General features: G+C 46.9%; 1 protein-coding gene across 1 annotated transcript; it reads right to left on the reverse strand.

Annotated features, from left to right (window-relative positions):
• Nucleotides 1-19105: 19105 nt before the first annotated feature.
• On the reverse strand, nt 19106-22402 carry LOC123188177 (probable serine/threonine-protein kinase WNK1). Its single transcript, XM_044600217.1, has 7 exons — nt 22076-22402; nt 21919-21956; nt 21578-21805; nt 21191-21411; nt 20920-21077; nt 20388-20811; nt 19106-20288 (listed from the first exon to the last, which is right to left on the reverse strand). Exons 1-7 carry the CDS (start codon nt 22160-22162, stop codon nt 19339-19341), a joined length of 2106 nt encoding a protein of 701 aa, XP_044456152.1. The 5' UTR covers nt 22163-22402; the 3' UTR covers nt 19106-19338.
• Between the last annotated feature and the right edge of the window lie 5432 nt (nt 22403-27834).

The following is a 27834-nucleotide window of genomic DNA, read 5'->3' on the forward strand; positions in this document are numbered from 1 at the left end:
TTACAAGATAGTAGAGTGGGATAAACATCATAAGATCCAACTATAATAGCAAAGCTCGCGATACATCAAGATCATGCCGAATCAAGAATACGATAGAGAGAGAGATCAAACACATAGCTACTGGTACATATCCTCAGCCCCGAGGGTGAATTACTCCCTCCTCATCATGGAGAGCGCTGAGATGATCAAGATGGGCACCGGAGAGGTATCCCCCCCTCCGGCAGGGTGCCGGAACGGGTTTAGATTAGTTTTTGGTGGCTACGGAGGCTTCTGGCGGCGAAACTCCTGATCTAGGTAATGTTCTGGAGGTTTCAGTATATATAAGAGGTTTTGGCATCGAGAACAAGTCAGGGGGTCTTCGGGCTGTCCACGAGGTAGGGAGGCGTGCCCATGTGGTGGGCGCCTCCCCACCCTCGTGGGCAGCCCGGGACTCTTCTGGCCCAACTCTTTTACTCCATGTCCTTCTTCTGGTCCAAAAATAAGTTCCGTGAAATTTTAGGTCAATTAGACACCGTTTGGTTTTCCTTTTCTGCGATACTCAAAAACAAGGAAAAACAAAAACTGGCACTGGGCTCTAGGTTAATAGGTTAGTCCCAAAAATCACATAAAATAGCATATAAATGCATATAAAACATCCAAGGTTGATAATATAATAGCATGGAACAATTAAAAATTATAGATACGTTGGACACATATCAATGACCTACTACCTATTGATGATAGCTTTCCTGATGAACAATTAAATGTCATAAATGCTTCTCGCACTGCTCCATGGTATGCTGATTATGCTAATTTCATAGTTGCTAAATTTCTACCACCTAGTTTCACATACGAACAAAATAAAAAGTTCTTCTATGATTTAAGACATTACTTTTGGGATGGCCCACACCTTTACAAAAAAGGAGTAGATGGTGTTATTAGACGTTGTGTACCTGAGCATGAACAGGAACAGATCCTACGCAAGTGTCACTCTGAGGCTTATGGAGGACACCATGCTGGAGATAGAACTGCACATAAGGTATTGCAATCCGGTTTTTATTGGCCTACTCTCTTCAAGGATGCCCGTAAGTTTCTCTTGTCCTGTGATGGATGTCAAAGAATTGGTAATATTAGTAGACGTCAAGAAATGCATATGAATTATTCACTTGTTATTGAACCATTTGATGTTTGGGGCTTTGATTATATGGGACCGTTTCCTTCCTCTAATGGGTATACACATATTTTAGTTGTTGTTGATTATGTTACTTAGTGGGTAGAAGCTATTCCAACTAGTAGTGCTGATCATAACACCTCTATTAAGATGCTTAAAGAAGTTATTTTTCCGAGGTTTGGAGTCCCTAGATATTTAATGACTGATGGTGGTTCACATTTTATTCATGGTGCCTTTCATAAAATGCTTGCTAAGTATGATGTTAATCATAGAATTGCATCTCCATATCACCCACAGTCTAGTGGTCAAGTAGAATTGAGTAATAGAGAGCTTAAATTAATTTTGCAAAAGGTTGTTAATAGATCTAGAAAGAATTGGTCCAAGAAACTTGATGATGCATTATGGGATTATAGAACTGCATATAAAAATCCTATGGGTATGTCTTCGTATAAGATGGTTTATGGAAAAGCATGTCACTTACCTCTTGAACTAGAACATAAGGCATATTGGGCCATTAAAGAGCTCAATTATGATTTCAAACTTGCCGGTGAGAAGAGGCTTTTTGACATTAGCTCACTTGATGAATGGAGAACCCATGCCTATGAGAATGCCAAACTGTTTAAAGAAAAAGTTAAAAGATGGCATGATAAAAGGATACAAAAACATGAGTTTAATGTAGGTGATTATGTATTATTATACAACTCTCGTTTAAGATTTTTTGCAGGAAAACTCCTCTCTAAATGGGAAGGTCCTTACGTCATCAAGGAGGTCTATCGTTCCGGTGACATAAAAATTAACAACTTCGAAGGCACAAATCTAAGGGTGGTGAACGGTCAAAGAATCAAACATTATATCTCAGGTAATCCTATAAGTGTTGAAACTAATGTTATTGAAACCGTAACCCCGGAGGAATACATAGAGGACACTTTCCAGAATGTTTTAGACTCCGAAAAGGAATAGGTATGAGGTATGGTAAGTAAACCAACTCCAAAATAGTTCTAATAGCATTTTTTCTCCGTTTTGGAATATTTAAGAAAAGAGGAAAATAAGAAGCAGTTTGTGAAGGACACGAGGCATCCACGAGGGTGGAGAGCGCGCCCTACCCCCCTGGGCGCGCCCCCTGCCTCGTGGGCACCTCGTGTGCTCTCCGGACTCCGTTTTCTTGCACGATACTTCTTTTGGTCGGTAAAAATTCATTATATAATCTCCCGAAGGTTTTGACCACCGTACCACGCAAATATCCTCTGTTTTTGTTTCGAGTTGTTTCTGTTGCCGATATAGAGCAAGATGTCTTCTCAAGAGTAAGTCGGGTGTCTTATCCGACACCGGGGCCAAGAGCAAACAGCGATGTTTACCACTTTGGGCCATCAACTGAGGAAGAGATGGATGCCAACTTGAAAAGGATAGATGCCATGGAGGAGGATGAAGAAGTTACTTCTTGTTTCCGAGTTGGATTCACGATGGGGGAACTACAGAGCTCAGCTATTCCAAACTCGGTCATCCCTTCCAATGTTAGATTTCTTTCTTATGAAAATATGAAAAAGAGTGTTACTTGTTCTCCCGCAGTTATGCAACATGCTTGGGTGAAAGGAGCTTTAGCCATCACGGGCAAGCTCCGTAAGGAAATAATGGACCTCAAACAGCAAGTCAATAAGCTCGAGGAAGAGAATCGTATCCTGAGGGGCATCATCGCCAAGAATATCACATCACCACCCCCGAAGAAAGATACATGAACACATGGGTATGGGCACTCCCCTTGGCAAATGCCAAGTTTGGGGGAGTGCCCCGGTATCGTATCACCATCACTTTTATCTTTACCGTTTTTCTTAGTTCGATCCTTTTGGTAATATGTTGATCTAGTAGAATAAAGTTTTAGTATGATCTAGTTTTGAGTTTTTCTTTATGATCCTTCTATGTAATCGAGTCCGTGAGCTATATATAATAAAGTTTAGTGTTGAGTCAAGGGCTTGATTATCTTGCTATGATCTTGAGGGGATAAATTAAAAGAGAAAGAATAAAAGAATTAAAGAGATCATATGGATCTTATGGAGGGTAATGACTTCACATATAAAGAGTGTGATGAAAAAAATTGTTGAGAGTTGACAAACATAGTTTTGGTCATCATTGCAATTAATAGGAAGTAATAAAGAAAGAGAGGTTTTCACATATAAATATACTATCTTGGACATCTTTTATGATTGTGAGCACTCATTAAAATATGACATGCTAAAGAGTTGACGTTGGACAAGGAAGACAACGTAATGGGTTATGTTTTCTTACATCTGAAATAAATTATATTGTCATGGATCATCCAACATGTTGAGCTTTCCTTTCCCTCTCATGCTAGCCAAATTCCTTGCACCAAGCAGAGATACTACTTGTGCTTCCAAATATCCTTAAACCTAGTTTTTTCATGAGAATCCACCATATCTACCTATGGATTGAGTAAGATCCTTGAAGTAAGTTGTCATCGTTGAAAGCAATAAAAATTGCTCTCTAAATATGTATGATTTATTAGTGTGGAGAAAATAAGCTTTATACGATCTTGTGATGTGGAAGAAATAAAAGCGACGAAATGCATAATAAATATCCACATCACAAGTGGCAATATAAATTGAAGTTCTTTCACATTAAGATTTTGTGCATCCAACCATAAAAGAACATGACAACCTCTGCTTCCCTCTGCGAAGGGCCTATCTTTTATTCTTGTGTTATACTTCATGCAAGAGTCACGTTGTTCTTCACCTTTCCTTTTTACATTTTATCCTTTGACAAGCACAATATGTTGGAAAGATCCTGATATATATAGCTAATTGGATGTGAGTTTTCATGAACTATTATTGTTGACATTACCCTTGAGGTAAAAGGTTGGGAGGCAAAACTATAAGCCCCTATCTTTCTCTATGTCTGATTAAAACTTCATAACCATAATATTGCGTGAGTGTTAGCAATTATGAAAAACTAAATGATAGTTGAGTATGTGGACTTGCCGAAGAGCTCTTATATTGACTCTTTCTGATGTTATGATGAATTTCAATTGCTTCAATGACTGAGATTATAGTTTGTTGGTTCTCAATGAAGTTTATGATTCATACTCGAAACTGTGAATGAATTGTTACTTTAGCATAAGAAATCATATGACATTATTTATATACGTTGCTGTTATAAGAATGATCATGATGCCCTCATGTCCGTAATTTATTTTATTGACACCTCTATCTCTAAACATGTGGACATATTTTTCGATATCGGCTTCCGCTTGAGGACAAGCGAGGTCTAAGCTTGGGGGAGTTGAAACGTCCATTTTGCATCATGCTTTTATATCGATATTTATCGCATTATGGGCTGTTATTACACATTATGTCACAATACCTATGCTTATTATCTCTTATTTTACAAGGTTTACATGAAGAGGGGGAATGTCATCGGCTAGAATTCTGGGCTGGAAAAGGAGCAAATATTAGAGACCTATTCTGCACAACTCCAAAAGTTCTGAAACTTCACGGGAGAAAGTTTCAGAATATATAAAAAATATTGGGCGAAAGAAGTACCAGAGGGGGCCACCCACCGTCCACGAAGGTGGCGGGCGCGCCCCCTACCTCGTGGGCCCCTTGGCAGCCCTCTGATGCCCATCTTTGGCTATATGGAGTCTTTCCTCGAGAAAAATATCATAAGCAAGCTCACGGGACGAAACTCCGCCGCCACAAGGCGGAACCTTGGCGGAACCAATCTAGGGCTCCGGCGGAGTTGTTCTGCCGGGGAAACTTCCCTCCAGGAGGGGGAAATCATCACCATCATCATCACCATCGATCCTCTCATCGGGAGGGGGTCAATCTCCATCAACATCTTCACCAGCACCATCTCATCTCAAACCCTAGTTCATCTCTTGTATCCAATATTTGTCTCAAAACCTCAGATTGGTACCTGTGGGTTGCTAGTAGTGTTGATTACTCCTTGTAGTTGATGCTAGTTGGTTTATTCAGTGGAAGATCATATGTTCAGATCCTTTATGCATATTAATACCCCTCTGATTATGAACATGAACATGATTTGTGAGTAGTTAAGTTTATTCCTGGGGACATGGGAGAAGTCTTGCTATAAGTAGTCATGTGAATTTGGTATTCGTTCAATATTTTGATGAGATGTATGTTGTCTCTCCTCTAGTGGTGTCATGTGAACGTCGACTACATGACACTTCACCATTGTTTGGGCCTAGAGGAAGGCATTGGGAAGTAATAAGTAGATGATGGATTGCTAGAGTGACAGAAGCTTAAACCCTAGTTTATGTGTTGCTTCGTAAGGGGCTGATTTGGATCCATATGTTTCATGCTATGGTTAGGTTTACCTTAATACTTCTTTTGTAGTTGCGGATGCTTGCAATAGGGTTTAATCATAAGTAGGATGCTTCTCCAAGGAAGGGCAGTACCCAAGCACCGGTCCACCCACATATCAAATTATCAAAGTACCGAACGTGAATGATATGAGTGTGATGAAAACTAGCTTGACGATAATTCCCATGTGTCCTCGGGAGCGTTTTCCTTTATATAAGAGTTTGTACAGGCTTGTCCTTTGCTACAAAAAGGATTGGGCCATCTTGCTACACCTTATTTACTTTTATTACTTGTTACCCGTTACAAATTACCTTATCACAAAACTATCTGTTACCGATAATTTCAGTGCTTGCAGAGAATACCTTACTGAAAACTGCTTATCATTTCCTTCTGCTCCTCGTTGGGTTCGACACTCTTACTTATCGAAAGGACTATGATAGATCCCCTATACTTGTGGGTTATCACCCACCAAGGAAGGTTGCGGCTATAAATAGCCACCCCGCTCCAACGTTGTTTGTTGGCTCCTCCGCTTAAGATGTTTGAGAAGACTGGTTGAGCATCCCCTCTTTGAGTGATTTGAGTTTAAGATCCATCAAGAGAAAAATCAAGAGCCCAAAACTTAGACAGTGGTAGAGACCTATTACTCTTGAGAGTTGCGCACTCTCTAGACGGATAGGTGTCGGCTCGAGTGTTGAAGAGTTGTTGTCTTCACCGAGCAAGATTTTCAGCAACCAAGAGTCATTGTGGTTTGCGAAGAGGTCTGTCAAAGGTTTGGAGATCGCCGAGAAGTATCTACCACGAGTGAAATCAACTGGAGTCTGGTCGGCTCCGAGTTGAAGGAGAATAGGGCAAAAAGAGTTTATCTTCTGTGTTAAATCACAACCCCTCCAACCAGACGTAGTCCTTTGGCAGAAGGGCAAACTGGTCTACCAAATCCATCTGTCTCCATTGAGCACCATTGGTTCACTCTACTTTACTGCATTACATTCAGCAGTTTACTTTCGTGCTCTATGACGATAGTTTATCTGATCTATCATTGACTGCTACATATCGTTGGTGTCTATCATTTCTGTCGTTCCCAGCTGTTATCATTCGTTACTCACCCTGTTGCATTCTCATCATTCTGTGTAGCCATTCCAGTCATATACATTTTGTTCGCTCTCATTAACTCTGGCGTGATTTCCCTGTGTCGTTATCATTCTCCTTGTCCTTGTTCTTTCTCATGTTATCCTTCATCTTCATTCCTTGTTTTCTTTCATGCTACTGCATCTGTCGCATATTGCATCACTATCATTATTGTCAAACCTGTAATTTTCTATGCTCAAACCATTATTGCCTCCTATTTTGATGAATATGTTCCTCAATAGCTTGCTTATTTAATTTCTGTTCTACTGAACCTTATTTCTGATGCAATGTTTAGGATCAGTTCAAAACATTCACAAGAATTTTTGAATCTCCCATTCACCCCCCTATGGTCGATATACTCTCGGTCCCAACAGAACCTTTCTTGGGTCCCAAGAGCCCCTATTCCGACACTCACGTGGAGCACGGAGATCTCCCCTTCGGTGCTTCAGGCACCAGAAAATCGGCGTTGGCGCCTGTACTCATGCTCGCTAGGGAACACCACAATAAGGCTTCACGCAGTCAGTCGCAGTGACACAATCCCGTGAAGTTTTTTTAGTTGGAATTGTTGCTTCTTGGTAGGAACTTGTACCCTACCAGGCCTGGGTCATAAGCAGTAAGGGAAGGAGGGAGCTGGGTGAGGCGAGGAGCGGCCGCGCCGGTGGTTGGGCGCCGTCACGGGAGAGAAGGGAGATGGCGGCGGCGGCTAGGGTTAAAGGCGGCTAGGGTTCCGGCTCCTCTGGGAGCCGGGCAATAGAGATAATAATCTTCTTATTGCTTAATTCCAAAAGGAGTCTTACAGCCTATATTTATAACCTAGATAACTCGCAGAAGAATTAACCTAAGATAACTTGCATAAGAATTAACCTAAGATAACTTGTGGGCTAAGACTGCCCGGTAGGCCTAGCTAAACCGGCCATAACACTTCTCCCCGCCTGCACAAACAGCTCGTCCTCGAGCTGTAAGGTGGGGAAGCGCTTGCGGAACTCCTGGAGGCGATCAACCAGCGTCAAACACCTTCTCGACAGCTGGGGCGGCTTGGTCGGCGGCGACGGTGTCCTCCGGAATGTAGTCTGCAACCTCCAGGTAGAAGAGTCGCGGGCAGGCATGGCCAGGTGTGTAGGGCTCGTCGCAGTTGAAGCACAACCCTTGGCGGCGACGCTCGAGTAGCTCGGCTGAGGTGAGCCGGCGGAACAGGCGCACCGCGGTCGCGGCGAGGGACGCCGCAGAAGCCTGTGCAGGCCGACCCTGCGCGGAATCCGGCCCGGGTAGCGACCCAGTGGTCCGAGACGGTGATTCCTGCTGGATGGCCACCGCGCGGCGCTCGAACGCGCGGGCGTAGTACATGGCCGACTGGAGATCCTGGGGTCCCCGAAGCTCCACATCCACGCGGATGTGATTCAGAAGTCCACCGACAAAGAGGTCGGCCCGCTGCTGCGCCGTTACACCCGACGCATGGCATGCCAGGGCCTGGAAACGTTCGGCGTGGTCCTGCATCGTGGAGGTGAAGGGAAGGCGGCCGAGCTCCGCCAGGCGGCTCCCACGAACCGGAGGCCCAAAACGAAGGAGGCAGAGCTCGCGGAAGCACTCCCAAGGGGGCATGGCGCCCTCGTCCTGCTCGAGGGCGTAATACCAGGTCTGTGCCGCGCCACGGAGGTGGTACAAGGAGAACCAGGTACGCTCCGATGCGAGGGTGCGCTGCCCGCGAAAGAACTGGTCGCATTGGTTGAGCCAGTTGAGGGGGTCCTCCGTGCCGTCATAGGTGGCGAAGTCGATCTTGGCGAACCGCGGCGATGTCTGGGTCGGAGCGCCGTGTCGAGCTGGCTCGGAGGTGCGGAGCAGCAAGGCGGGTGGCGCCTGGTCGGAGTACTCCGGGTAGGGACCGGCGGAACCAGATGGCCCCCCGAACTGCGGGAACAAAGTCGGCTGTTCGGGGGGCCGTGGTGTAGACTGGCGAAGACGAAGGCCCAGCCGCCCACGCTGGAAGTGGCGACGGGGAGGACGAGAACCAGACCTGATGAATCGGGAGGCCGGTCGGCGAGGGTGCCCTCGAGCTAGGCAGGGGCGGTGCCGGTGGTTGTAGTGTCGGTGGCGGGGGGTGGGCGGGGGCGTCGGTGGCCGCGGGGGGGGGGGGGCGGCAAGTACCACAGAGGGGCTGCGACCGACATGGTCCCGCCGGGTTGTCCCACCTGGAACGGCAGCAGGGGCTGCCCGGTGCAAGTCGGCGCGGAGAACGGCTGCAGCTGTCCGGTGGTCGCTGCCTGCGGCATCTACTGGAGCGGCCAGGGGCCCGAAGACGGCGTCGGCGCCAGGGGCCAAAGGGGCGCCGCGGCCGCCGGAGGGCCGCCCGGTGGGGCCGCCTGGAGCGGCAGCATCAGAGGGGCGCCGTACGGGGAGACGCCCTGGGCCGGCCACGGCGTGTGGCCATAGGCGGCAGCGGCCGCCGTCGGCAGGGGCATGTAGGGCCCGGTCGCGTACTGCTGATGTTGTAGGTGGAGGCTCTGGACGGCGGTGACGAGGTCCCGCAGGGTGGCCGTGACTTGCTCCGGGGTGAAGACGGCGGACGGCGGTGGCGCAGGAGGAATCGTGGAGGACGGCGCGGCCGGGGTTGCGGTGGAGACGGGGCCGCCAGCGCGGTTGACCCAGCTGCGGACGTCGTCGGCGCGGTGAGGGGTAGCGCCGGCAGCATCGGCGTGGTGAGGGACAGTGCCGTTGTCATCGGCGCGGTGGAGCCGCTGGAAAGCGCCGGCGGTGGTGGTGGCAGCGACATGATCGGAACTTGGTCTCTGATTATCAAATTGGTAGAAACTTGTACCCTACCAGGCCTGGGACGTAAGTAGTAAGGAAAGGAGGGAGCTGGGTGAGGCGAGGAGCGACCGCGCCGGCGGTTGGGCGCCATCGCGGGAGAGAAGGGAGATGGCGGCGGCGGCTAGGGTTAAAGGTGGCTAGGGTTTCGGCTCCTCTGGGAGCCGGGCAATAGAAATAATAATCTTCTTATTGCTTAATTCGAAAAAGAGTCTTACATCCTATATTTATAACCTAGATAACTTGCAGAAGAATTAACCTAAGATAATTTGCATAAGAATTAACCTAAGATAATTTATAGGCTAAGACTACGCGGTGGGCCTAGCTAAACCGGTCATAACACTTTATTCAAGTTCCTTGGCGAGATCCGACTTCATTGCATCCCTACTATAATCCAAAGGTAAATGGAGTCGTGTTTTCCTAAAGCTCATTACCACAACATTCTTAGCTAATCCATGGCCAACACCATTAGCCGAACACTTAGTCCACCACACTTCAGGTTCCTGGACGAAAATTAGCAACTTCTTTACTTCTTCAACTAGAGGACCGAGTGGAGATAAATCCCTCTCGTGAGCATTGAGTTACCTACCTGTATGGAAGGGAATGCACTTGAATGGAGTGTAGGTCTGTTCATCCTTGAAACAAACTGCACTACTGCTGTTGATATGAACACACGTGATACAATCAATAGGTCACCACGACATCTTACGTGCAGGAAACAAAACGCCCACTGGGACGTGGGAGTAAGCATGTTATATCACATGTGGGAAGGGAGATCAATCATAATAGTCATAGTCTAGTCCAGATAGGCCACTCGCCACGAACTGATGTCTAATTGTGCCATGCACCAACTGAAATTGTCATGTTATGCAATCTGGATTGTAACTCCCTTGTTAATCCATGAAAGTCCAGTTTGCAAAAAAAAAAACTAGAGGACCGATGGAAGATAAATCCTTCTCGCGAGAATTGAGCTGGTTGACCACCACCACACAATCGGATTCAAAAACAAGTTTCTGAATACTATGGGTGTGTTTGGTTCTGGTCACCGGATGGAACGTAACGGGTCCATCCCATGCCTGCCCCGCGTTTCCGTGTTCGGTAGTAGCGAAGCGCTAGAACCCACCCATTCCCCCTGAGTGGAATATTCCCCTAAGATCCGGAATACGCTCGTACCTCCGATTCCAAGGAATCACACGGAACGGCTCGGCCTCGCGTCTTTCTTCTCCCCCTGCGACTCCCGCAACCGCGCCGCCGCCACTCCCTCTTCTATCTCTCCATCTGCGCCACCCGTCTCTCCCACTAGTGCGCCGCCTCTCCTCTTCCATCCCTCTCTGGCGATGCATCTCCATCACCTATCAGCTCCGCGTCGGGTGGCTGCAGATCTCCATGTCGAGCTGCTGTGGATCTCTGGCGATGCTCCATGTCGGGTCGCTGCGGATCTCCGTGAGCTGAAACTGGATCGCGGTAAGCGGCTGCACCTCGCAAGCAAGCTATGTGCTGGTGAACTCGTTGCTGTCCCTCAGTAGCGACTTTGTGGTGTCGGCCAGTGACTGCCAGCTCCGGCTGCAGTGCTAATCCCTTATCTATGTGCCACAGTTGGGCAAGCAGCGACAATCAACTACTGAATCGATTCGGGAATACGTATTATTGTGTTCTGAAACTTGGTAGATTTTCCTAATCACAGCAGCATGATTTTGTGTAAATGGCTAGTATTTTGACATATCTTTTGACATATATATGGATGGAGGCTTTGCATTTTGACATGAATATGAATGCATAACTTGTATTTTGACAGTTTTTAGGCTAGTTTTTTGACAGATTTTTGACATGTACTATATGAGTGAATAACTAGTATTTTGTTTGGCACTTTTTATTATGTGTTATAAATACAAAGACTAATGACAATCATGCATATATGTGACATCAAATGCCTTCCATTACTTTATTTCTAACTAAACACTGAAATGGAACCGTTCCATTATACCTACTTGCCCAACCAAACGTAGGAACGGAATCAACCCATTCTAGTGGAATGGAATGTCACGAAACCATGACATTCCATTCCACTTCGTTCCCGAACCAAACACACCCTATCTCTATGGCCAAGGTCATTGCCTGTGGACAGGCATAGAGTGTTCATTGTTAATTTAAAAATGTTCATGTCTATTTTAAGAAAATCAACATTAATTCAAATATTGTTCAGGTGTATTTAAAAAGTCATTCATGTATTTTAAAACTGCTCATTGTGAATTTATAGTTGTTCATCTTGTCTTAAAAATGTCCATAGGGTATTTCAAAAAGATTATTTGTTCATTAAAAAAATGTTCAGAATCTCTTTAAGAATAAAAAAAGTTCGTCCTGTATTGATATAATTTTATTATGTATTGAGAACACTTTCATTGTATATTAAAAATATATTCATCCCATATTTCAAAAAATGTTCATCATGCAATAAGAATTTTTAAGATGTATTTAAAGAAACATCCATCATGTATTAAAAATGTTAAATATGTAACTAGATTTTTTTATCATGTATTTAAAACTGGTGTGTTTCAAAATATATTCTTTTGTATTAAAATAGTAATTATGTAATAAAAATGGTCTTTGTATATTTTACAAAACAATATTAAAACGATCTCATCGCGAATTAAAAATTTCATAGTGAATGAAAATTTGTCCATGTATTTAAAAAAGAATGTTTCTATTTTTCTATGAAGTAAACATTAAAAAGAGGACTTAAAAAATGATATCAAAGTGAAATAGATAAATAAAAGAAAGAAAATACAAAACCAGGAAAAGCGAGGAAAACCATACCTTCCGCGTGAAAACTGGCCCATGAAAAAATCCAACGGGAAACACATGATGTTTTTTATTGAAAATGTTCCCAACCATTTAAAAAACAGTATTTTGAAAGAATGTTTGTTTAAAAAATCTTCACAATTTTCAAAAAATGCTAGCAGTTTTCAAACATTTCATGTACATTTTAAACATGTTTGCATTTTTTAGAAATTGATCACTTTAATAAAATCATGTATTTATGAAAAAAGACAGAATAACCTAACAGTAGTAAAACCAAAAGAGTTAAGTTGTTAGAGAGAGAGAGAGAGAGAGACGGGGTGATGCATGACCATTAGATCTGGGTTGAGCGACTGCGAATAAATCATACAGTTTAGCTGTTTTGAAGAGTTAATGGGCTCGACCCAATTCGACTCAAGGGATAGGGAAGAAATCGCTAAATTTGGCAAGATTGGTTTTTCAGGATTTGGAATTCGTATTTAAAATAATTTTATAAAATGATTATGGCTTTTATTGTTGCCAAATATCTACCAAAAATTCCAAGAATAATCTAATAAATCAAACTATTTATATTATATCAGAGAAATATAGATATACTTTCCACCAAAAATAATTCTACAATTCATTTTCATATTTTAAAATATCCATATAGACCCTAAATAAATCCCTATAATTATTTTCTAGGTTTTATATATTCATATTTTGATTTCAAGCATCCAATGTGCAATGAGAGTCATCTGTGATAATTTCTATAGTTGACCTAAGTTGAATCAAGTTGGAAAATTCCAAATGGCTTTGAAATTCAAATTCAAATAAACCAAATATGGTATGCATGTTGTATTATTTCTATAGATTAAAAACTAAAAAGTTGGGATGTTAAACCAAATGCCTTATCTTTCACATTGGTTGTCCATGATTATTGGCGGGCCTAATTTGTCAAAAAATTGCTTATCGGTAAAAACTTATAGTAATCTCCTTTCACGGGGGCTTTACTGGTTCGCAAGCAAGTGACAATCCAACCACCCTGGCTTCCATGACCTCACTCTATGACCGCCTCTTACCATTACTATCGCCTTTAGTGCCACATGTAGATTTTCATCATTACCTTGTCGGCCGCTCCCCTCTCACCGTCTTCTCATAATATCATCTATGCCGGAACTCCCTTACATTTCCCCACCGCAAACCCCAAAATCCGCAAACAATCTTGCATCGTCGCTACCAAGTCGAGATGTTCTCTCTGCTAGCACCCCCAATTGTGTCCCTCGCCAAGCTACCCAACGCTACAATATTGATTCCTTTGACCCTAGGTCAAATACATAACAAGGACCCCGTTGAACTCTGGATGCCCTGGAAGGGAAGATCTATGGAGGTGTCAACCAACAAAATTATATAAGGAGCACGCTAGGAGTAAGGGCGGGGTGAAGATCACCACTGATCCAAAAAAGTTCTCCTTTCACCCATTTCAGCGGTTAGTTAACTCATTTCATGCCTGCCGACAATTACTCTCTACGCATATTGTTTCTTATTTTGGTGTTCGCATGATTTTCGTAAGGAATTGGTGTTCACATGTTATTTTCAATCCATGGACCTCGTGAGATTTTTCTTTAGATAACACACTTAACGTTGGCTTTTGGGCTAAAGGCCACAAAGATTCGTATATAGAATAGAGATAGTGATACTCGTCTCCTTCTTCTTCTTCTTCCTCCCTCTCCTCCTCTTCCACTTCGAAGTCAGTTCATAGAGTGAAAAGTGTTTCATAGACGGGCGCTAGGTAGCCCCTTTTTTCATCGAACGCATTTTTCCACACCTCAAAAAACAATGAAAAAAATACATAGAGTATACACATATGAAATTTCATCAACATATATTTACTTATTATTGTATACAAAAGAAGACAAATACATATATTAAAAATTGTTGCAGTGGTGGTGTGGCATTTTTCACAGGAATTGTGTCTTATTATGTAGTTTGAAAATCATTGTATTATTCAATGAAACTTTGCTGATACATAGTTAACATGTATACACATTTGTATAAAAATAAAACTTTCTTGGAACTTTTGAACAATATTTTCAAATTTTATTCAAATTCCAAGCTCCCTACAGCCTCTCCTCTAAAATGCTGCTCTGCTCTCATTCTTTTTAGTCGACCATTCAAAGGATGCCTTTTTTGGGGGAAATTCAAAAGGTTCCTAATATGGATAACACAGGTTTTGTTCATATGGCCCCCCAGCACGTCTTTGCACCGCATGGTGCTCCAGTTGCACTGCAAGTATCTTCCACTCGTATCATGCCCATCCCAACGTCGCATCAGGTCCAACCCATACGTAGCCAAGCCATCACAAAAAAAGGGGCTAACATTCCATCTATTGCTCCTCGTAAAAAGAAACATCCCATTTATTCCGGCAGTTTTGATTATGTAACTCCCGCATCCACGTGTGAGAACGTGGATCGGATGGTGCAGACAGGCGTAGGGATCGGGTGCGTTTCGGCTGTATCTCCCCTCGGATGCGTCTCAGTCCAACCATCAGGCATCGAGATCAAGGGATGTATCTCAGTCGTATCTTCCCCTTGCCAACCACCAGGGCATCGAGATCGGCTGGTGCGTTTCGGATGTATCTCGCGCATCCACATACAAGAATGTGGATCAGACGGTGCGGACCAGTGGGTGCGTTTCGACTGTATTTCCCCTTTCCAACCACTGGGGCATAGGATCAAGGGGTGCGTTTCGGCTATACCCCCCCCCCCCTTCCAACCACTTGGGCAAAGGGATCAAGGGGTGCATTTCGTCTGTATCTCCCCCTTTCCAACCACCGGGACATAGGGATTAAGGGGTGCGTTTCAGCTATATCTCTCCCTTTCCAACCATCGGGGCATAGGGATCAAGGGGTGCGTTTCAGCTATATCTCCCCCTTTCCAACCACCGGGGCATAGGGATCAAGGGGTGCGTTTCGGCTGTATCTCCCATTTTCCAACCACCGGGACATAGGGATCAAGGGGTGCATTTCGGCTATATCTCCCCCTTTCCAACCACCGAGGCATAGGGATCAAGGGGTGCATTTCGGCTATATCCCGCTTTCCAACCACCGGGGCATACGGATCAAGGGGTGCGTTTCGGCTGTATCACTCCCCCCCCCCCCCCCCCTTCCAACCACCGGGGAATAGCATAGGGATCAAGGGTGCATTTCGGCGGTATCTCCCCCTTCCAACCACCATGGCATTAGAAGAGTACGGGCCAGATTTACTATTACGTACACTCCATCATACATTACCCCGTTTCATGTCATCACTTTTTGACCTTGGTCACTAGAGGCCAGGCCCGGCTGCCTGTATCCATCCACCGCTAGGTAGTGCTTCCAAAATAACGTTGCAGCCCTTGGGCACCATCCAAAACGTGGCCTTGTATGAGGCTTGGCCGCTCTACACTTGTACTACCACTTTGTATATATCTCTTTATCCTATCCTGCATTGCTGATTTATATCATGAAACTGATGGCTAGAGTATATCCATCCATCTCTTGCATCACACTGCTGATGGATATATACGATTCCCGCAAAAAGAAAATTACGGTGGTTGTGTCCCAGCTAGTACTACATGACAGTCTAGACAGAGATAATGCGTGTTGTGAATAGAAACCTCCAAGTTAACTTTGCAGCCGCATGCCCCCGTCCAAGACGTGACCTTGCATGAGGCTTGGCCGATGTACACTTGTACCCTTCATGTACGTATCTCTCCATCTCTATATCGAGAAACTGATGCATTGTACTCCCTCGTTTCTAAATATATGTCTTTTTAGAAATTCTATATACATACTACACAGAACGCAAATGAGTGAATATACATTTTAAATATGTCTATATACATCTGGCTGTAGTTTGTATTGAAATTTCTAAAAGATTTTATATTTAAAAACGAAGGGAGTAGCTCGGACGTGACAACCGTACAGATAGCTGGAGGGGAAGGCGTGCATCGCTGCGCCGGGAACTATTGCGTTGTGTACATCCTATTCATGCAAAGACTGGTTGTGCTCCTATTGTATTCGTGACCCCTTGATACTACATTATTAGTCAATAGAAAACGCCTTTTGCAGATAAATAAGTATCTTTAACAGAAGATGTAGATGCAAAAATAACTATCTTTTGCATCTTCAAGGCCTAAAAATGATGTAGATGTAAAAAAAATACATCGTCACCTCTTGAAGATGTAAACTATAACACCCCGCGATGCAAATTTACATCTCCACCTACAGGAGATGTAAAAGCGCATCCGCCTACCAACCGCCCAACTATCACTTCCTTCCCCTTCCGTGCGACCGCCCGCCGCGGGTCAAATCGCGCCCCCCCCCCTACCAGGCGCACCGCGACTTCGACCCTCCCCCTCCCCCCCCCACCCCTGCCGCCTACCTCGTCGGCAAGCCGCCCGCAACCGCCAATTCACTTTCAGCTGCCGCCGCCAAATCGAAGCTTCTTCGGCGACCGCCGGGCCAGCCACGAACTCGCCCCCCTCCCCCCCCCCTGTCCGGCAGCCCACAGCCGCCGAATCGAAACTTCTCTGGCGGCCACCAAGCCCGTTGCGACTTCTCCCCCCGTCCCCCGCCGCCTACCTCGCTGGCCCGCCACCTGCCCGATCCCCTTTCCGCCGCCGCCGTCGTCGGTCGATTACGGGCAGCTCTGGCGTCACCCGTGCTGCCGCAACCGGTTTGGCTTCCTCTCGATCTCCCCTACCCATTCCTCTCCGCCGCCGGCCGATTCCGGCCATCCCCAACGGGCCCGGCGAGCTGCAGCGGGAGCGTGCGAGTGCACTAGTTTTACATCTTCAAATACATCATCTGTTGGAGTTGGAGTTTTACATCACAAATATACATGATCTGTTGGAGTTGGCTCTTTCTTGAATATGTAAAAAACACTTTTTGATGATGTAAACTATACAACATCTAGTTTTACATCTTCAAAGTTGCATCATCTATTGGAAATGCTCTAAGTCAGTTACTGCAGACGCCAAAGTACTAACAAAAACATGTACAAAAATTCATGCCAAATCACATGTCACTAGATCACAACTATTGCCGCCCCCACCAAACCAAAGGAAGCCCACGCGCACGATGGCCAAGCACTCCAAATTAGGCGAGGCATGGCTGTCGAAATAGCGATCCCCGAAGGCCAGACGCACATACAGGTCGAAAGCGTACGGCCAAAATCTGCGTCAGCACTGCCTGCTGCTTTCTGGCATGATCATTTCGGTGATGAGTGACAAGGCAGCTTTGGAGAAAGCTACTTTGCACACACGCGCAGCAAGGAACACAAGGTACACAACACAGCTTGGGCAGTGCGATTTCCAGCGAGCAGAAAACGCGTGCTCAAACTGATTCCCGTACCTGCACTGCACAAAACTTTCATTTTTCTGATTTTTTCCTTCAAAATTTTCAGATGATAAGAACAAAGAGAAGAAGATCCATGGATATACTTGCCTGAAATGTATCGGCGAAGATCCATGGATAATGGAGCTGGTTTTATTAAGGGTTCCCCGAGATTTTGATATCTGAGGTAGTTGGGCCAATATCGCCGGCTGGTGGTACAGCCAGCCGTACGGATGAGTTGGATCTTGGATCGGCCTAGGGCTCCTAACCTTCTTATCCTCTTATCTTGCCGCATATCCTTTTCCCCGTTGGTGTTGAACCGCAAATCACCTTTCCCGCCCCAAAAAAGAAAGGCTTGCCGTATGGTGATTGCCGGGGACAATTCAAGTCTAGCACGATAGACAGACAGTAGGCTCTTCACTTCCATCTCTCTTGTTCTTCCCAGAAAAGCAACCTCCCTCATCCGCATTTCCGGATAACTTGGCCTAGCCTTTTCCATGGCCTACTTACTATACATGCCCTTGCCACCTAGCTCGAAGCCCATTGGTCAGGCATGCCACAAGAAGGAAGTTAGGCCAGTGGGTGCACTGCATTTCCCAGATCAACTAGCATGTTCATGTTGGAAGTTTGCTCCGGTTTACTGCTAGAAAGTCTTGCAATTGGGCAGCACAAAGCAGTAGAGACCCAAGTTGATAATTCTCTCCTAATCAATGGGTTTTGGGACCCTTAGCTCGATTATTAAACGGGAATCAAAGGCTACTGCTTTTCATCTCCAACCTCGGTGCGTGCATGATAATGCCTATCTGAATTTTCTTCTGGAAAAGAGATGCCTGTCTGAATAAATATACTACTAGGATTCAAGCATCATCCTGGCTTTACAGTGTTGTTGTGAGCCACTTTAGCAGGGCCCGTGTTTTAACCACCGCTTTTCAAGACCATAAAATTGTCTAACTCGGACGGAGCCCACATGAAAGGGAGATCCCCTGGTCCTGGAGCCCCCAAATGAGATCTGCACAGGTCTTCTCCATAAGTCTCTGCACCGGTGGAGTGATGGAGATGGACCTACCCTTGTCCTGCTCCGCCTTGCCCATCTGGATTATCAGGCACCATGTCGGCACCTTTGATACAGCTCTGATTGATTACACTGTTTATTCTACTGCAACTAGGGCAAGATGGGCCGTGGAGTATCCATTGCATAGGTGTCAATGTGGGACTAGGCTGTATTAGTATAGGACTGAGCTCTTCTCTTCCAGCTCCTAATCTCGGTGATCTGATTCATAGCTTGGGCACTTTGCTTTCTGCATAATTAACTAACAGCAGGGACATCGGCATCTATTATCAAGATATGGGGAGAAAAATCCATCGTACAGCGACAGATCATGGCTCTTTCAAAGGCAATATCAATGAGATCAAGCATCAAAGCGACCCTGCTACCAAACTCAGACTTTATCAGGGAAGCAGCATTTTTTTTCGAGAAGGGGATAACCCCGGCCTCTGCATCGTACGTTGCACACAGCCAATCAGGGAAGCGGCATACACTCAACAGCCTAGAATGGTATCCTCTGGATTCACAAGGCAGAGGAGAGTTTACAGCTCAGGCATAATCCGCAGCCACATTTCAGTCCCAAGCCTACCGCAAGGCAGAAGACAGTTTACAGCTCAGGCATAATCCACAGCCACATTACAGCCTCATGCCTACCGACTATCTTTCATATCGCATACATAAAGAACGAAACGAATGTACAGTTCCCTGCAGAATTTACACGGCGAAAAACATCTCAGGCGTCGATGGCGCTTAGGGGCACAGATTTTGTTCTTGGGAGGTTTGGTGGCAATTGAGCTCCACTATAATAGTTTCTGGCTGTGAACATACAGTCCGGGCTGCTCTCGGTGCACAGGGCCCTTTGGGCTCCTGGGCTCGGACACACTTGGTTACTCATGCCTGGATGCTGATCGGTGCTTGCTGTGCCAGGGCTGATTGCTGTGCCAGGGCTTCGCTGGCAAGTCGGTACACGGAAATTGTGGTGCTTACCAACATGGAAAGACTCCAACTTGCTCAGTGTAGGCTTCGTTCTACTTGCTCCATTGGTGTTGTTGTCGAAGTCCAGAGATGGATGAATAGCTCTCTTCAGGTGTGCCATTTTCCGTGCTTTGTACTTGGCCATCTTCACTTCATGCTTTATGTCGAACCCCTTTGACTGATGATCGCTTTCATAATTCTCGGTTGGGCACGACCGCTCCTGGAAAGAACTGAAGCAAAGCCGATCAGAAAGACCTCTTCTACCCATCTTTGGGAACCCATTCAGGCGTATGGGTTCCTTGTCTTTGACATGTTGCTCTTTTTGAGCGCCTCCATCATCAGAGCTGCCCCCTGAGTCATGCAAACCAGATTCCTCTTCATCGGCAGCTTGGAATGTGATCTCTTCAAACCTTCCATGCAGTTCCGCGCATCGGCAACCACGAGAAGTCGACGACATGTAGTCAAAAAGCGAACCACATGACGACACATTGGACCCACAGTTATGGCAGTATGCAGCGTCTGGAGCTTCCTCTATGCCTGGACCGGCCATCCAGTCTGGCACCAATGCACTAAGCTCGCCATCGATCATCTCAGCGATACGAGTAACCTCATGGTCAGTTATGTCCAGCTCGCCTATCATCTCAGTTGCCACACTTAATGCAGTATCAGCCTCAACATCAAATGGAAAATAGATGTTGCGTACCCGGCCTGCAAATATCAGAAATTAGTTTTCACAAAATATCTGAATTAACATTTCCACACACTGAATTCAACCAAAGAGTTTAGGCATCATAAATTGCGTGTTACCATCATCATCAGTGATTCGTAGTCTGAGGAAGATTCCTCCATCCTCACTTTTTCTCCCTTTGATTGCGATGTCCACAGTGCCAAGAGGCTCATCTTCGTGGCCGTTGAACAGATCAATGCCATCGGCTTTAGTGTCGTCATCTTCAAACTCCGTTGGTGCACCTTCGTCAATGCTTTCTGAGAACCCATTGCTCATCACGGACCCATTACTATAAGCATGCCTTAGGTAGGGCTGCCGAAGGTAATTGTTCAACAGGGTGTAATCCCCATCCCCGGGACACAGAGCCATGCCATCAATGCGCAGGAAAGGGTCATTGAGCAGCTCTCTTGCCGTGAGCCTCTCGGAAGCAGTGGTCAGGCATTTCTCGACAAATTGCCTCACCATTGGATCTTTCACCTTGTACAAAGCTTCAGGCTTAGTACCCTACCAACCAAACCACTAGATGACATCAGTAAAACAATTTCCAACTAGCCACACATCACAATCACAAGAGCTGCAAATGGCTAAAGAGATCCAAGAGGCACTTCTTACAGAGATCACTCTCTTGTAGATCTGCACCGGGTACGAGCATTCGCTATAAGGGTACTCAAAGGTGACCATCTCAAGCACGCACATCCCGAAGGAGTATATGTCCACCAGCTCGTTGTATTCCTCGGCGTACACCTCCGGCGCCATGAACTCAGGCGTACCTACCCAAACAATCCGACACGTCCACCTCGTCAAGTTTCCACAGAACCATCGCCATTTCGGATGGACCGTAAAACACTTTTACATGCCAGGTAGCTAATCGGCCGAAGCTTACCTACGCAGTGAACAGCGTGGGACTTGCGGAGGATGGCGGCGAGGCCGAGGTCGCCGATCTTGACCTCGCCCTGGTTACCATTGACGAAGATGTTGTCGCACTTGAGGTCCCGGTGGATGATGGGTGGATTGTGGCTGTGTAGGTACAGCAGGCCGCTGAGGATCTGCCGGCACCAGTCCTTGACCGCCCATATGTTCACCTTTCTGTGCTTCTGCCTGTACCTAATCACCAGCGAATCACAAGCAATCAATTAGGCATACAGAAGAGAAGATACTTCTTTTCTAGAATTGGGCAGAAAGAAAGGAGATTTTCTTTAGATTGAGCGTACAAGGATACACCTTTATTGAGCATTAAAGAGGGCTAGAAGATGAGATTGGTGCGGCTTACTGGCGGAGGGTGCCGGAGGTGAACATCTCGGTGATGAAGTTGATGTGGCGGGCAGAGACGTCGACCCAGGAGGTGTAGAACTTCATGATGTTCTTGTGCTTGAGCGTCTTGAGGAGGTGGATCTCGCAGTAGAGGCGCTCCAGGTCGTCGGGGCACTGCAGGAAGTCGTACAGCTTCACCTGGTTCCACGCCACCTCCATCCCCTGGTACTCGTCGAACGCCCGGTACCTGAAACCAAACCAGCCGCTCGCCGTCAGCAGTCAGCTCAGGCGGCGCGACGGCGGGCAAGAAAGAACCGACAGCAAGCAGCGAGCGAGCGAGCAGAGGACGGCGGATCTTACACGGTCTTGGACGCGCCCTTGCCGAGGACGTCGTTGTACTGCAAGAAGCATGGAGCAAACGGATCAGCGATCTGGCATGGCAGGGAAACGAATCGAGAAACGGCCGCAGGAGGAGGAGGGGAGGTTGTTGGTGGTGGGGGGGGTGGTGGCGCCGTACCCTTCCGTACCGGCCGGTGGGGTCGAGCTCCGCGTACTCCCCGCAGTCGGCCGCGTTGGCGCTGGCGTTGGCCCTGGCGCCCATCATCCTAGCTCCGGCTCGCTCCGGCCCCGTAACCAGTGCGGCAAGCTCCCGCTCCGCGCCGCCCGGGAGGCAGCTGCTGGCGCGCTGGCGCTGGCGCTGCTAGGAGGAGTGGATAGGGAGTGAGGAGGGGCAGGGGGCGGGGGAGGAGGAGAGGATCGGCGCGGGAGCGAGCGGCCTATTTAGGGAAATGTGGGCACACATGGTGTGTGTGGGCAGCGAGAGAGAGATGGGAAGCAGCCAAGGAGGGAGGCAGGAGGGGGGTGAGGATGATGAGGCTACCCCAAAGCTAAGCTCGGGTTTAGTTAAGATAGATTGGAGTAGATTAGAATTAGATCAACGGAAAGCCAGAGATAACCTCGCTGTTTTTAACCCCACACGAGATGAGATTTACTAAGGCTACGTACGCACCAGGGGTGACAGGATCCTAGATACTGTCGCTGGCTACTCGGGCGAGGCTACAATTCCATCATGACACGGTCAAATCAGCCTCACCCGATGCCAATATACTACTCTAATCCGCAATTATTCGGTGTAGATAAACCAGGCCGGGATCATCATGCGTGGCGCCTCTTCTTCTTCTTCTCTAAAAGGAACTGGAATTGCATTAGAAAATGCGCAGGCCGGTCCCTGCTTTTTTATTCCTTTCAGAAAAGGCAGCCCGATTTTCCAAGAAAGCACGTTTGGTTTGGACCCAAATGTTGTTCAATCCCATGGCCGAAAACGACGGCTCGCGGAAAAAGTATGGATGGAGAGGCTCAGGGGGGGAGAAACTATGTCGAGAACGGGGTGTTTTTTTCTTTCTTTTTTATCTTGTCTTCTACCGGAGAGGGGACGGCTGATTAAAAGGGACGAATGGGCGATCTTGGCGCAGACCGAACAAGAACATGGCAGTGGTAAATTTAATGGGGTTTTGTTTTCTTGTCCTTGACATGGCAAATCTGACTCTTGACTTCGGAGAAGAAAAGGAAATGGTTGGAGAGCGGCCCCTTTGTTTTGCCTGCCCGTTGATGATGAAGCCCTGCTAAATGCTATGCTCCCCCGGCAAACACACTTGGGCCATGGTGGTGCGTGGTGGTCCGTTCTTGTCCATGCAAAATTACTCGAGCCAGACGATGGGAGCGCCGCGAGCACAACAGTGGTATTCTCAACCCAACAGGGTTTAAATCCTGGTGCTTGTAATATTTTTGGATTTATTTTTTGGATTTTCGATGATATGCGTTTAGTGGAAGGAAATGTTTTCATCGACTACGAGATGCCTTTGGTGACTTCGTCAATCTCAAGATAATATGCCGGCTCATTTTTTTAAAGGTGCTCATAGAGGTACAGTCTAGTTGTGTGTGTATGTGTTTTTATAGAGATGAATGTATGTATGAATATATCAACGTCTGCATTTGTACCGTGTTCTAAAAAAAGACGATGGAAACACCAGGTTCATCTCCATTTCCCAACACGGTGGAGGTTTGTACGAGCATTTCTAAAAGCGCCCGCCTCGTATAATTCCGGTGACTATGCGGATTTGTCCCGTTTTATGGGCCAGACCAGATACCGTATAGTCGCCTCGGCCCGTAAAACATTTATAGTGGCCCGGACCCCCCTTACCCTCCCTGTGCAGTATATCTATGGGTCCGCGGTCGCTATGCGGGGCGAAACCCTATTCCTCCCGCCGCTGCAAACCTCCCTTTCCCCTCCGATTTCTCGTCGCCGGCAACCCAAATACGTCGCCCCACTCCGCTACCACCAACAATCTGCCACCATGTGGCGCGAGATGTGGAGCTCCGGTCGCGGCGCCGGCGGTGGCGAGGACCCCGAGCGGAAGCGCTGCGTCGCCGCCGATCCGGCGAGGAAGCGGTCCGCCCGGTGGTATACGAACCGGGGCCTTGAGCCGCCGTCGTCCTTCCTCCGTCGCGAGACGGAGGAGTACGTATATCCGCCGCGTGGGCATATCCTTTGGCGCGGGCATATCCGCCACGTCGGCTAGCTCGCGTATGCCGCTCCGCCGGTGAAGGGGGAGCCGGAAGCGGAGCGGCGGAGCATCAGCGTCGTCGAGGCGGAGGATTTCCTCCCCTTTTCCGATGCGGATGCCATCGAGGCAGCCATCCTCGCGCGCAGTGCGCGGGTGGAGGAGGAGGAGGTGCAGTGTCGCCGCCGGGATGCGGAACTCAACGTTGTCATATACGAGCAGGGGCTCGCGAAGGCGCGAGATTTCGACAACAACATGGTCGCTGTTGGAAATATGCCCTAGAGGCAATAATAAAAGCATTATTATTATATTTCCTTGTTCATGATAATTGTCTTTATTCATGCTATAATTGTGTTATCCGGAAATCGTAATACATGTGTGAATAACAGACACCAACATGTCCCTAGTAAGCCTCTAGTTGACTAGCTCGTTGATCAACAGATAGTCATGGTTTCCTGACTATGGACATTGGATGTCATTGATAACGAGATCACATCATTAGAAGAATGATGTGATGGACAAGACCCAATCCTAAACATAGCTTAAAGATCGTATAGTTCGTTTGCTAGAGTTTTTCCAATGTCAAAGTATCTTTTCCTTAGACCATGAGATCGTGTAACTCCCGGATACCGTAGGAGTGCTTTGGGTATACCAAACGTCACAACGTAACTGGGTGACTATAAAGGTAGACTACGGGTATCTCCGAAAGTGTCTGTTGGGTTGACACGGATCAAGACTGGGATTTGTCACTCCGTATGACGGAGAGGTATCACTGGGCCCACTCGGTAATGCATCATCATAATGAGCTCAAAGTGACCAAGTGTCTGGTCACGGGATCATGCATTACGGTACGAGTAAAGTGACTTGCCGGTAACGAGATTGAACGAGGTATTGGGATACCGACGATCGAATCTCGGGCAAGTAACATATCGATTGACAAAGGGAATTGTATACGGGGTTGCTTGAATCCTCGACATCGTGGTTCATCCGATGAGATCATCGTGGAGTATGTGGGAGCCAACATGAGTATCCAGATCCCGCTGTTGGTTATTGACCGGAGAGTCGTCTCGGTCATGTCTACATATCTCCCGAACCCGTAGGATCTACACACTTAAGGTTCGGTGACGCTAGGGTTGTAGGGATATGTATATGCAGTAACCCGAATGTTGTTCGGAGTCCCGGATGAGATCGCGGACGTCACGAGGAGTTCCGAAATGGTTCGGAGGTAAAGAATTATATATAGGAAGTGCTGTTTCGGCCATCGGGACAAGTTTCGGGGTCACCGGTATTGTACCGGGACCACCGGAAGGGTCCCGGGGGTCCACCGGGTGGGTCCACCTGCCCCGGGGGCCACATGGGCTGTAAGGGGGTGCGCCTTGGCCTACATGGGCCAAGGGCACCAGCCCCAAGGGGCCCATGCGCCTAGGGTTTCCAAACGGGAAGAGTCCCACAAGTGGAAGGCACCCCTAGGTGCCTTGGGGGGGAGGGAAACCTCCCTTGGCCGCCGCCCCCTAGGAGATTGGATCTCCTAGGGCCGGCGCCCCCCCTAGGCCCTCCTATATATAGTGGGGGAAGGAGGGCTTTTTCATCCATGCCTTTGGTTGCCTCTTTCTCCCTCTCTAACTCCTCCTCCTCCTCCATAGCGCTTGGCGAAGCCCTGACGGAGTACTGCAGCTCCATCACCACCACGCCGTCGTGTTGCTGCTAGAGCCATCTTCCTCAACCTCTCCTTCCCCCTTGCTGGATCAAGAAGAAGGAGACGTTACGCTGACCGTACGTGTGTTGAACGTGGAGGTGTCGTCCGTTCGGTGCTAGGATCTCCGGTGATTTGGATCACGTCGTGTTCGACTACCTCATCCCCGTTCTTTGAACGCTTCCGCTCGCGATCTACAAAGGTATGTAGATGCATCCGATCACTCGTTGCTAGATGAACTCATAGATGGATCTTGGTGAAACCGCAGGAAAATTTTTGTTTTCTGCAACGTTCCCCAACAGTGGCATCATGAGCTAGGTCTATGCGTAGTTCTTCTTGCGCGAGTAGAACACAATTTGTTGTGGGTGTAGATGTTGTCAACTTTCTTGCCGTTACTAGTCTTATCTTGCTTCAACGGTATTGTGGGATGAAGCGGCCCGGACTAACCTTACACGTACGCTTACGTGAGACCGGTTCCACCGACTAACATGCACTAGTTGCATAAGGTGGCTGGTGGGTGTCTGTCTCTCCTACTTTAGTTGGAGCGGATTCGATGAAAAGGGTCCTTATGATGGGTAAATAGAAGTTGACAAATCACGTTGTGGCTTTCACGTAGGTAAGAAAACGTTCTTGCTAGAACCCTATTGCAACCACGTAAAACTTGAAACAACAATTAGAGGATGTCTAACTTGTTTTTGCAGCAAGTGCTTTGTGATATGATATGGCCAAAGTTGTGATGAATGATGAATGACATATATGTGATGTATGAGATGTTCATGCTATTGTAATAGGAATCACGACTTGCATGTCGATGAGTATGACAACCGGCAGGAGCCATAGGAGTTGTCTTTATTTTTGTATGACCTGCGTGTCATTGAGAAACGCCATATAAATTACTTTACTTTATTGCTAAACGCGTTAGCCAAGAGTAGTAGAAGTAATAGTTGGCGAGCAACTTCATGGAGACACGATGATGGAGATCATGATAATGAAGATCATGGTGTCAAGCCGGTGACAAGATGATCATGGAGCCCCAAGATGGAGATCAAAGGAGCTATGTGATATTGGCCATATCATGTCACTATTATTATTTGATTGCATGTGATGTTTATCATGTTTAGCATCTTGTTTACTTAGAACGACGGTAGTAAATAAGATGATCCCTCATAATAATTTCAAGAAAGTGTTCCCCCTAACTGTGCACCGTTGCGACGGTTCGTTGTTTCGAAGCACCACGTGATGATCGGGTGTGATAGATTCTAACGTTCACATACAACGGGTGTAAGACAGATTTACACATGCAAACACTTAGGTTGACTTGACGAGCCTAGCATGTGTATAGACATGGCCTCGGAACACAGAAGACCGAAAGGTCGAGCATGAGTCGTATAGAAGATACGATCAACATGAAGATGTTCACCAACGTTGACTAGTCCATCTCACGTGATGATCGTACACGGCCTAGTTGACTCGGATCATGTTATACTTAGATGACTAGAAGAGGGATGTCTATCTAAGTGGGAGTTCATTGAATAATTTGATTAGATGAACTTAATTATCATGAACTTAGTCTAAAATCTTTACAATATGTCTTATAGATCAAATGGCCAACGTTGTCCTCAACTTCAACGTGTCCCTAGAGAAAACCAAGCTGAAAGACGATGGCAGCAACTATACGGACTGGGTCCGGAACCTGAGGATCATCCTCATAGCTGTCAAGAAAGATTATGTCCTACAAGCACCGCTAGGTGATCCACCCGTCCCACAGAACCAAGACGTTATGAACGCTTGGCAGACACGTGCTGATGACTACTCCCTCGTTCAGTGCGGCATGCTTTACAGCTTAGAGCCGGGGCTTCAAAAGCGTTTTGAGAGACATGAAGCATATGAGATGTTCGAAGAGCTGAAAATGGTTTTTCAAGCTCATGCCCGAATCGAGAGATATGAGGTCTCCGACAAGTTCTTCAGCTGTAAGATGGAGGAAAATAGTTCTGTCAGTGAGCACATACTCACTATGTCTGG

The sequence above is a fragment of the Triticum aestivum genome, chromosome 2A (assembly GCF_018294505.1).
Source record: "Triticum aestivum cultivar Chinese Spring chromosome 2A, IWGSC CS RefSeq v2.1, whole genome shotgun sequence".
In the NCBI taxonomy this organism is placed as follows: Eukaryota; Viridiplantae; Streptophyta; class Magnoliopsida; order Poales; family Poaceae; genus Triticum; species Triticum aestivum.

Excerpts from the sequence above, each read along its gene's own strand:
- LOC123188177 (XM_044600217.1), bottom strand. The coding sequence starts at position 22,162 with ATGATGGGCGCCAGGGCCAACGCCAGCGCCAACGCGGCCGACTGCGGG. Across the intron at positions 21,806-21,918 it reads AAGGGCGCGTCCAAGACCGT|GTACCGGGCGTTCGACGAGT; the intron begins GTAAGATCCGCC and ends GTTTGGTTTCAG. Across the intron at positions 20,812-20,919 it reads TCTACAAGAGAGTGATCTCT|GGTACTAAGCCTGAAGCTTT; the intron begins GTAAGAAGTGCC and ends TTTGGTTGGTAG.